The sequence below is a fragment of the Cydia strobilella genome, chromosome 3, assembly GCF_947568885.1.
Source record: "Cydia strobilella chromosome 3, ilCydStro3.1, whole genome shotgun sequence".
In the NCBI taxonomy this organism is placed as follows: domain Eukaryota; kingdom Metazoa; phylum Arthropoda; class Insecta; order Lepidoptera; family Tortricidae; genus Cydia; species Cydia strobilella.
This window is the reverse complement of record NC_086043.1, coordinates 19465800-19478439: the sequence shown is the minus strand read 5'-3', so window position 1 is coordinate 19478439 and position 12640 is coordinate 19465800. Positions and strand designations below refer to the sequence as shown.

Sequence of the window (12640 nt, the reverse complement as noted above, 5' to 3'; positions counted from 1 at the left end):
TGTCAATGACTTTAACATGCTGTTACGGCGGGTTATGTCAAACCGTCACCGATGCATTTAAAAGAAGGGTACGAGTAATATAGCAAAAAAAAACCAAGGGGAAAAACCCTTATACGTACGTATTACGTTGCCAAGAAAAGGGTTAAGAGGAGGCTAACGCAGAAATTTAATTTTTATATTGAAGTTTTGGTAAAGGCAAAGATAGATATAACTCCGTAATAGATGGATACAGTCTAAGGAAAAAACGTGCCTCGAAAATCAAGAAAATTTGATTCTCGTTCAGAGGGCGCTACTAGTTTTGGCCTACAGTCGTATAGATGGCGTTGACGGTTTCGTTTGTTATTTAACAATTTTAACGCATATCAGTGAAAGAACATGGGTCAAAATCATAAAAATATTTAATGCAAATAAAAAAAAATCATTTATCTATATTTAAATACATTCAATCGTATTTTTATAAATCTTCATTTTTAGTTTCAAAGTTTGTCGACAGATGGCAGTGAATTTACTGGGGTTACAAAATTTACTATGACAGTACCGTTCTAGTATAAGTTACTCTATGGTAAAGGGCAAATGCTATAAAAAAACTCACACGGTAACTAGACTATATTTACAAATGCAGACTCCAACCAAAACCTTAAAAGAAAGTTGGTTGAAAAAAACACGAAAACATGTCTAATTTTCATTTATTTTCTGTTGTATATCGCACCCTGCGAACCATAATAATTTTAGTATATAATATCTAGCTATATATATACATATATATAGCCGAGGGTTCTGACGAGCAAAATTTTAAACAAACAAATATTTTCATAGTTGAGATAAAATGTACTTAATAAAAACTTTTTGCAAAAAAAAGCCATACATGATTGGGTTGAGTAAAACGTTATTATAATTAAAACACGTTGTTCCGTCGTAAAACGCTCCATAACAAATTTTCCGTATCTACACAAAGTAATTTTCATGCAACAACTGTCATATTTACCGCCAAAACAAAATGGCGGCAAAAAAAAAGTTTTATACCTCCAAGTTGGCCACCCTGTACAAACCCACGCGTACGAAGTTGCGGGCAACAGCTAGTAATTTATATATATAGTTTGTCAAAGGACTGTCTCATTTCAAACATAGACAGAGATAATCACACTATCATTGTCTTACACTGTTACTAGCACCCAAAAGAAAGGGATAAGTATAATTTTCCTGGTTGTTCTGACTGTCAAATTGGATTGACCAACTATAGTAGTGAGACTACTTAAAAAACACAAATCAAAATATTTAATAAAATACATGTGTAAGTATAAACGTAGATTAGATAAAACCGTTACTTTCACGGTCTTTTTCCCCTCTACTTTATAATTATATCTGGGATGAGGCGTTTTTAATGTATTAATTAATTCAAGGTTACACATTCCCTTATAACATACACCCATTAGGATTACATATTCCCTTACAGTAATTCTTCATTAGTTAACCACAACAGTATAACATCACAATTATCGCGTATGTCCTTTGCGGTTGTACTGAGACAAATAGGTCAATGCGCAAGTATTGGGTCCAGCCTAACCTTCGTAATCAAATAACCTAACATTGAACACAATACTCAAATACCTATGAGATCGTGATCATGAATTATGTTACAAATTGATACTATTTGCTGCTAGGCAGGTACTTTTATTTTGTGTCTAGAAGCTAATAGATAAGTTATAGGTTCAGTGTCCCAAAGGAAATCTAATGTTGACGAGTAGATGACTGGTTTAATATAACTGAAAGAAGGTATATATTTATACTTTCTTATAGGGACCTTATTTGAATTGATTCGTATTGTTGTTAATTTGGTATTTATATATAGCACTATTTAGTCATCAATCGCTTTATTGCAAAAAATTGCTTAAGAGGCCGTAGTCTATTTTGGAGCAAAAATGTAAAATTGATAGATTTAGTCGTTGAAATTATACACGTTTTGTTACGCAATATCTAAATAACAAGTATTGATTTCTATTAGCACGTCTTCTCATCTTGCCTTTTAATAATGAGGTCGGGAGCGTGCGTCACCGGTAATGCATGAAGAGAAGAGGCAGTTTTTAAAAATTCATCAAAAAATCATGGTGGTAAATTATACATATTCATGTATAAGAATAGTTTCAGCAAATGTTGTAGATTGTTTAAGTATCAAAATTACGTTGAAATTAAGTCGATTTTCAGAGAAACTGTCACTTGTTTTGAAGTAATTTCTGGTGAAATTTGATTTCGTCTAACTTTCATTTACACTACTTCAAAGTCATAATAATAAAAATGTAGTCTGATAAACGTCAAGTACAGGATATGTGTAATACAGAATTACCATGTTTAGCAGTCCAAACTACGAAATTTACAAATAAGAGCGACATAATCAGTGCTTTACGCGCGTTTACCTAAACGTCCATCAGAAAAGCAAACATTACTGATTTAGTGAGTCTGTTTTCAAAAAATTGATCTGATAAAAGGTAAGATAAGAAGACGTGCTAATAGAAACCAGTACTTGTTATTTCAATTAGGTAACAAAAGGTGTAAAATTTCACGGACTAAATCTATCAATTTTACATTTTAGCGACTAAAATCGACACCGGCCTCTTAAACAAAAATGTCAACCCTGTTTTTAGGGTTCCGTACCTCAAAAGGAAAAAAACGGAACCCTTATAGGATCACTTGTGCGTCTGTCTGTCTGTCCGTCTGCCACAGTCTTTTTTCTCCGAAACTACTGGACCAATTAAGTTGAAATTTGGTATACATATGTAAGTTTGTGACCCAAAGACGGACATGTAACGTGAACAAATGAATTTTAAACACGGGGGCCACTTTTGGGGGATAAATGAGAAAATTAAAAAATAAAGTTTTTCAAACTATATTGTGTTACATATCAAATGAAAGAGCTCATTATGAAAATCTCAAATATATTTTTTTTATAATTTTAGGATAAACAGTTTAGAAGTTATTCAAGTAAATAGGCAAAAATGACCATTCCCGCCCCCCCTTTATTTCCGAAACTACTGGGTCTAAGATTTTGAAAAAAATACACAAAATAGATCTTTACCTATAGATCACAGGAAAACCTATTAGAAATGTGAAGTCAAGCGTGGGTCGGACTTAATTACTTAGTTTTTGATCCGACCCCTACGGGTTTTTTAAAGACATTTCACTCACGTTTCACATAAAAAATATATTGTTTAAATTGTGTAATGTACGGAACCCTCAGAACGCGAGTCCGACTCGCACTTGGCCGGTTTTTTTACTTAGGGATTGGATTAAAAAAAACATTGTACAACTGTAAAACATTTTTTAAAGAACAACGGTCTACGGCGAAACAAAAGGATGGTTAGGATTTTGATCGGTATTAAATATTTCACCTGTAACGGTTTAGGACTTTAGGCTGTACCCACAGTACGTCTGTAATATCCACATTCTTACACCAATTTCTGTTACAGATACAAATGCAATAACACAATGACGGACCTGGGTCTGAAGCTGCCCACGCGCAACGTGCTCACTGGCGCCATCGTCAACTGGGAGGAGGATGAGGAACTATCGACGCTCAGTGATAACCCGGGAAATCTTACTTTAGCGTGGAAGGATCTCTCGGTGTATAGGAGGAAGAAACATCAGACCAGCATCTGGTCTTCGCCAATATATGAAGAAGTCAAAGTTTTACATGGAGGTACGTACGTGCATGTTGACTTCCTAACTTTCTTCTGGGAGAAGAATGCGGATTCATGTGAGAATTTTGTCAGTTCAGTACAAAACTTATTGCACTAAACAGCCTGTTTATATATAGGATGACGGATGACTCACGCTAGACCGGGCCGGGGCCGGGCCGGAGCTTCCGGCGCTTCGTTTTCTATGGAAAGCACCACGTGATCACCGATCAGCCGTCATAGAAAATAACATGTCGGACGCCTCGGCCCTGGCCCGGCCCGGTCTAGCGTGAGTCATCCTTAGCAACCATATGTAATATCCGAAAGCGCATTATATTATTGCTGCTATACTGTATTCTTGCTCTATGTAAGTTCTAACTGGTTTTCCAGTATTACGTCGTATTACGTCGTGCGTGGTTGGGCACTTTGATTTTTACTTTTCTAGTCGGACCAAAACAACTCTGCATGGCCACAACAAATAATGACACAGTGTGGCAATGTCATCATTGATGTCAAATGTCTATGAAAATATGCTGTTTATAATGACCTACTTTGTTGTATTCAAATCTGTGAAAAGTTACCTTAGACGGACTTTTAACTGTGAGGATTATGAGCAAACTGTCGACCCTTAACGGTAATCCGGACAACCTGACACAAGAAATTCTCAGCTAGAGCATTTTCCTTATCGCAATGCTCTTCTGACAGTAAGCCACCATTGCGAGTGGATAATCCAAATGGATGGACAAATCCGCTTGCGTTTTGCCTAGTTTGAGTGCTATCTTAACGCTGTTTTCAATTATGATTAGGCTACAATAGTAGATTATTACCTATAATTTAGTTATGTGTCCGTGCGATGGCTACTGCACTGATTATAGGCCACGGAGGTCGAAGTAGCGAAATATTGTAGCGAAATATTTATGTTAATTTTATAAGTGCTCTTTGAACTCTTTCAATTAACACTTCATTAATTAATAAGAATAAGGCAGTGGTAAGTTACCTCGTTATCTGCCAGAAGGCAAAGTTGCACAACCGTAGTTTTAGTGGAAAAATAACCGGACCAGTTTTATTACTAACGACGAGTTTCCGAGAAGACATTATTTGGACGAAATGCATCCATTAACTCAGGCATTTAGCATAATGCCATGGATTTAGTTAAAACTAGTTTCTGTTTCTGCCCGCTATTTAGATAGAAGACATTAAACTAAAAGTGACTTTGAATCCCTCATTCCATCGATTTTCTTGACTACGGGAAGGGTTATGATATTAGCAGTATATGTTTATGTGTGGATATATTTGTATCGTGTGGCCCACCATAACATTAAAATTACTAAGCAGATTTTTGTAAATGTGATTTTATGACATGAATGCTGCATGCATGCAACTGTGATGACATACCTAGGCTATAATACCTACTTCGAAAGCGAAGTTTTTATTACAAAAAAAACGTTTATCAAAGTGTTTTGGTCTGATCTGTGTATGTCCATGATTTACACTGGTATGGACAATTTTACACAGGGCAAAATTGACGGTTTCATAGGATTCTATATATGTTCCTTAACCAAGGATAGGATACCTCAACTTGCTTGCTTGCAATGGGTTTGACCGGTCGAAATAATTAGCAGATGGCGACAGCATAGCTTGCCCTGTCAATCCCTAGAATTGTGTCAAATTTTTATTTTTTTAATGCCCTGGATGCCAGCCCTTTAAGCCAAAATTCCAAGGGTAACATAACACAATTTAAACAATGTATTTTTTATGTGAAATGTCTTTAAAAAACCCGTAGGGGTCGGATCAAAAACTAAGTAATTAAGTCCGACTCACGCTTGACTGCACATTTCTAATAGGTTTTCCGGTGATCTATAGGTAAAGATCTATTTTGTATATTTTTTTCAAATTTTTTGACCCAGTAGTTTCTGAGATACAGTGGGGGGAATGGTCATTTTTTGCCTATTTTCTTGAATAACTTCCAAACAATTTATCTTAAAATTATAAAAAAATATATTTGAGATTCTCACAATGAGCTCTTTCATTTGATATGTAACACGATATAGTTTGACATACTTTATTTTTTAATTTTCTCATTTACCCCCCAAAAGGAAAATAATTTGTTTACGTTACATGTCTATCTTTGGGTCACAAACTTACATATGTGTACCAAATTTCAACTTAATTGGTCCAGTAGTTTCGGGGAAAATAGGCTGTGACAGACGGACAGACAGACAGACAGACAGACGGACGCACGAGTTATCCTATAAGGGTTCCGTTTTTTCCTTTTGAGTTACGGAACCCTAAAAAGGAGCAAGCTATGATGGCGCCATCTCTGCTGACAGTTGCCAACCCCATTCTCTGGATAAGTGCAAGTTGGTAGACTGGTATTTTGTACATTCTTGTATTATGGCACTATTAGTTATTCTGTGATTATGGGCAATAAAGTAAAAAAAAATAGGGTGCGTTGGGGTAAGATTAAACGGGTTTTTCATGCGGGGTAAGATGAAAAGTCGCCCGTAAGGCTTCGGGTCAATGTTGCAAAATACGACAACATAGATCCTGCCTTCTACATGACGCAACCGGTAAACCGTATTTTTCTTTTGCAGTTAGCGGCGTGCTGTCTTCCGGAAACTTAGTAGCTTTAATGGGCTCCAGGTAAGTCTATCAGTATAAGCAATAGCAACTTTAGCGAGTCTTCTCCGAGACCACGGCGACAACGCCGTCCTCGAAACGTCGGAGGTAAATTTAAAACTTATTTTACGCGATGAAGTCCCGTCGTTACTAGCAATACTCTTATACTATCCATCGGTCCGTCCATTGTAATTGGTGCAACGGGCCCTCAGAATTTCTGTTGATTATGAATTTAATTCGTCACTATCGTGGAAATGAAAATATCACTTTTTAGGGTTCCGTACCTCAAAAGGAAGAAACGGAACCCTTATAGGATCACTCGTGCGTCTGTCTGTCCGTCTGTCTGTCTGTCCGTCTGTCACAGCCTAATTTTCTCCGAAACTACTGGACCAATTAAGTTGAAATTTGGTACACATATGTAAGTTTGTGACCCAAAGATGGACATGTAACGTAAACATATTAATTTTAAACACGGGGGCCACTTTTGGGGGGTAAATGAGAAAATTAAAAAATAAAGTTTGTGAAACTATATCGTGTTACATATCAAATGAAAGAGCTCTTTGTGAAAATCTCAAATATATTTGTTTTATAATTTTAAAGTAAATAGTTTAGAAGTTATTAAAAAAAATAGGCAAAAAATGACCATTCCCCCCCCCTTTATCTCCGAAACTACTGGGTCAAAAATTTTGAAAAAAATACACAAAATAGATCTTTACCGGAAAACCTATTAGAAATGTGCAGTCAAGCGTGAGTCGGACTTAATTACTTAGTTTTTGATCCGATGCACGGAACCCTTGGAACGCGAGTCCGACTCGCGCTTGGCCGTTTTTTTCTGTTGGACTTTCCTTTGTAAGATTCGTTAGCAGTAATGAATATCCGTTTGTTCGTTATTACCGGTCGGTCACGGCCGGAGCAGCGATATATCTAGCTAAAAAGGAATACTTAGTGAATTCAATTTTGTGCCTTAATATTGCGCATTATGGTTCTCTCCTGTTTGAGCAAATGCTTTTCTCCATCGAAAGCATAAGCAGCGAAACGGTCATCAGCAGCGAACTTAAAAGAGACAATTTCGCGTGTCCTATTCTTCTATTTAGGGTTCCGTACCCAAAGGGCAAAAACGGGACCCTATTACTAAGACTCCGCTGTCCGTCCGTCCGTCCGTCTGTCTGTCCGTCTGTCACCAGGCTGTATCTCATGAACCGTGATACTAGCTATCAGTTGAAATTTCACAGAAAATTCATAAAAATAGATGATATAATCCTCCCATACAACAAACGTGATTTTTTTGCCGCTTTTTGCGTAATGGTACGGAACCCTTCGTGCGCGAGTCCGACTCGCACTTGGCCGGTTTTTCTAATATGAAGAATAGAATGGCTCGATAACCTGGAACAAGATTTTTTCCATACATCTGCCTACAAAAGTAAATATCTACTTTTTAAATAGTCGTCAATATACAAAATTTAAAAAAATCTTTTTGCATAGCAACATTTATAAATACAATAGCCAATACCTGGTCACATTAAGATAAAGTAGGAAAATAGGATTTGGTAACTAATTTTTCTAAATTATCAGGCCACGAGTCACGACTGTGAATTCTACCGTATATTCTCGTCTTATATTACAATTTATTGTTTCATAGTGGAGCCGGCAAAACCACACTCCTAGCGGCAATAAGTCGTCGTGACAAGAGTGCGATGACAGGATACCTGATGCTGAACGGGAGACTGGCAGGGGCTGATCTAATAGCTAAGATATCCGGCTTCGTGCCTCAGGAAGACTTGGCTATTGACGACCTTACTGTCACTGAACATATGGAATTCATGGTAAGAATAACGTTTTGTAATGAATGGAGTTGATAAATATGGGCTGTAGCTGATGCTGAACAGAAGACTGTCGGGGGCTGATCTAATAGCCAAAATATCGGGCTTCGTGCCTCAGGAGGACTTGACTATTGACGACCTTTCAGTCACTGAACATATAGATTATAGAATAGAAGGAATAGAATAGAATTTTATTATCACTGGCCATATACCTGGCCTTTGTACTGCCACAGAATAACCAAAATGGTACTGCCTATTTCTATGCCATATTTGTGTTCTGTGTTTTGGTACACTAAAGAGTTTATACATACATACATACATATGGAGTTTATGGTAAGAATTTTTTTTTGTAGTAGAAGTCTGTGAAGAGTGTCATCAGGATACCTGATACTGAACGGAACTATATCGGGGGCCGATCACAAAGCCAAGATATCCGGTTTCGAATCTCAGGTGGACTTGGCTATTGACGATCTCAATGGTGACTTTATCACAATATTGAACTAAAGTAGGTACCGCAGCCATAGTGGTAGCAGTTGACACAAAGAGTATCAAAGATCCATTGACTGTTTACGATGGGTAGTCTGACACAAATCAATAGGTACTTCGAATTTCACAGCTGATGTATGCGATAAGCCTGGCTGTCAAAATTAACGTTTGACAATTTGGAAAGTGGACAACCCAGTGACCACAAAATATATATGTATGGCGATATACACAACTCTTTCGTTTTATTGTAAGTACGAGTAGTATGAATTATCTCAGATGATTTTTAGGGCTCGGGCCCTAATCTGTTAAACAAAAGCCTTTGTTTCTTTTAAGAGCGGTCTTCAGCACGTGCCAAAGCATCCGTGTCATTTAAAAAGCAACTATCGTGATAGTATTAAGGTTCAAATTTATGTGACACCTCATTCAGAGAACAACCAGGGTGGTATTTTTTTGATATAACATAACGTTTTGTCTCCGAATGAGCTGGTTCATGAATTTGGACCATATAAATAGAATGCTAAATTTGCTTTTTAAACGGGCTTGTTTCCGTTACTTATGTCGGAGCTATTGGCAGTAAGCAGTGTAGCCACTGCATAAAGGAAACCCGGAGGATAAGGACCCGAGCCCGAAAAAATCATCTGAGATAATTCATACTATAACATTTTGGTAACGATTAAATTATTAAAATTTGCTTATTACACAGGCTCGCCTCATGATGGACAAGCGATCATCATCAGCAATGAGAACTAGAAGAATCCATCAGCTTCTTGAAGAGTTGGGGGTCGTAAACTGCAACAGGACTAAGCTGAAGGCACTCTCAGGAGGAGAGAGGAAGCGAGTCGCCTTGGCTGTACAGGTAATATCAGTTAATCGCTATCGCTATACTAGTCCGCTTAGCCTGTAAAGATGGAAAGAAGGGTCATTCTTCACATAACTCTTAGGTGAAGAATGGCCCCCTAATAAAATTTTGAAGTCAAAACGAAGTATTTATACATACTAGCGAATATAGAGGTTATGGGAAATAAAATCGATTATTTTCATATTAAGTATTTATTTCATTAAACAAAGTACACATGATCTATACTTAATAGTTAGGTATAACATTAAAGCTGCAATTCCAAAGAGTAACTCGCAGTAAAGTTGACACTACTTGACACCACCGCACCACACAGTTGAGGGGTCATCTTGCATTTTCTGTACGAAGTTGAACCAGAGATGAATTAAAGATGATCGTTGCGATGGTTTCCAAAAAACCATCTCTAATTTCAGACGGATTTCACGTTTCGTTTACACTATAACAGTACATTCAAGGTATTAAATGGGTTAATAAACTTTTTCTTGTCACTTGATGCCATGGCTACGGTCGACTGGGTCAATTTTAAAGTCCTGGTTTTATGGTATTTAAAACAACCTTTCTCTCTTCTTAGCTATGTATCCCACATGGTGGTGGGGTCAGCTTTCCTGCTTAACCTTCTCCACTTCGCCCTGTCCACGACATCGTCCTCGGATAACTTGAACTCACTCATGTCCAGCACTACATCCTTCCATCTTGTTCCGGATCTGCCCGATGATGGTATTTAAAATAACCAAACATGCATTTTTATCACAGTTATGAGCCCTTTCATGGGCACTTAGCATATTAGTAGAACGTTAGTAATCGTCGGTACGTCGGTTTTCTTTCTTTTATTTGTCTAGTCTGTAAGATATACATGTTAAGGCTGGCGGTGCTAGCGGTTGGTTATATGCTTGGTACACTGTGACTACGCTACCCCAAATACGAAGCTTGCATCGATAGAAGATATCAATCCCGTAGACACATCATCAGTGGATCTACGACAGATCAACTGGCTATAGACCGAAAGAACAAATTCCTTTATCTACATCTTAACGACGACTGGAACATGGCCATCTTTTTGGATAATCGGACGCAACAGCTGGTTAATAGGATGAAGACTAGTGGAATGGCCGTTAACCAAAATTCGGTCGGTTTTGTATTTGGGGACAAAAGTACTACATAGAACATTAGACATACATACATGTATAATTTTGTTAGTAACGAGACAGCAGTACAGTCCTTTAGTGGATGGTTTGCAAATCCAGACAAAATGAGTCATCGTCCCATATTTCATAGATAAAAATCTTACAAGTTGTTATCGGGCGACTCCGTATGATTTTAACAAATCGTTATTAAAAAGTGTGCTGCATGAACATCGATTTGAATTTGTTTAAAACGAGGATATCCTTTGTGGTCCTAATTAGAAAGGCTAAACCACGTCCATTTTTAGGGTTTCGTACCTCAAAAGGAAAAAAACTGAACCCTTATAGGATCATAATCATAATCATAATCATAATCATTTTATTCATAAAACCAATTTACATGTCAAAAACTTATAATTACAATACAGTTAAAATATAAATCGAGATAAAACTTAAAATTAATATCTAAACAATAAATATACAATTAGGTGTAACAAAAACAAAAAATTAAATAAAGTAAATCATGGTCGAAATTAGAAATAAATATCAAAAAAGAAAAAAAAAAAGAAAACAAAAGTCAATTCACATGTCACAAAAAATTATATTAAATTTATTATAGTTATAAAGGTTTTTTTTTTTTTGACTACAATGCTAGGCACTGACCTTGTGAGCAACGAATTCCCCATAGGTGTAGAACGAGCGTTCGACGAGCCACTTTTTTAAGCTATGCTTAAAGCTGCACAAACTTGGCGCGTCAATAATGTTTTGTGGCAGGTTATTATAGACTTAGATATATAGATCACTTTGTTGTCTGTCTGTCTGTCTGTCTGTCTATCAAGACCCTTTATCTCGGGAACGCTATCAAGATCTCGGGATATATCAAGTTGAAATTAAATACAAATAAAATAAATAAATACAACAATCAAAATTTACAGGGTACTTTTTGTTGTATGAAATTTGGCATACAAATACAGGGAATATTCTGAAAACAATACATTAAATTTATAGTTATAATTGTATGGGTGACCAAATCTTTTTGATGAACCTAGAGATTTGTACGGAATTCGGTAGGCGAGTCCGACTCGCACTTTTCCGGTGCTAATATGTAACTATATTTGTAAGGGTCAAATCTTGCAAGTTAAATTTGACCCACTTCCCGACTTCCAATGAAGCTGTAAATTTGCAATATTATGGTACCATCGAGCTGATCTGATGATGGAGACAGGAGGTGGCCATAGGAACTCTGTGATAAAACAACGAAACCTAATTGTGTTTGGGGTTTTTAGAATTGTCTCGACGAGTATTAGTTACCTGTGGAAAGAAAAGTTCAGTCAGCGATAAAAGCTTGTACCAAAAATGAAATTTTTGCCAAAAACTTATTTTCCTGTTGGATCAATTGATTGCGCGGACATCATTTTTTTTGAACCTTAAAGACTTGATAGGTTTTGTTAGTCCGTTTTACATATTATATATTACTTACTGTAGCGTTTGCCTTAGAGTAATATTAAGTAATATACTATTCTCAAATAATATGTCTTTTATTTCACAATCCTAACTTGCCTTATTCCGAAATGTGTTACTAAAGTTAGGTCTAGGAATATATTTCCATCAAATCTTGATTAGATTTGTCTCGAGCAATATTTAATAAAAAACGAAAGCGGTTTTCCGTTTCTTCGGTCTCTTTCGCACTTACGACGTTCTATCCAAGTGCGAAAGAGAAAACCACTTTCGTTATATCGAAACAAACCACAATGCATATTGTGGTTTGTTTCGAAACAAATTTCATTGTAATTATTTACTTAAACAAATTTCATTGTAATTAAACAATAATAATAAAATAATGAACTCACCAATTCTCTATTGCCTGACACTAACATACATGTTTTACTTCAATTGTATGGGTAGATCACAAAAAATAAAAGTTGGTCTCGCGGTTCGGTCGATTGGACTAGATGAACTTTTAAAATCCTATTACTCCGATAGTAGGACTACAAGACTGAGAAGTCCTTATTGTATGATCAATCGACCCAAGAGGAAATAAAAAAATGGTGGCCCGATCGATCGGACAAG

General features: G+C 36.6%; 1 protein-coding gene across 1 annotated transcript in view; it reads left to right on the top strand.

Moving 5' to 3' along the window:
• Positions 1-3480: 3480 nt before the first annotated feature.
• LOC134756058 (protein scarlet-like) overlaps positions 3481-12640 on the top strand; it is a 32385-nt gene continuing 23225 nt past the window's right edge. The window contains exons 1-4 of the mRNA XM_063692856.1: positions 3481-3691; positions 6263-6311; positions 7927-8110; positions 9297-9449. Of these exons, the coding sequence (XP_063548926.1) occupies positions 3481-3691; positions 6263-6311; positions 7927-8110; positions 9297-9449 (597 nt within the window). The remainder of the gene's footprint in view (positions 3692-6262; positions 6312-7926; positions 8111-9296; positions 9450-12640) is intronic.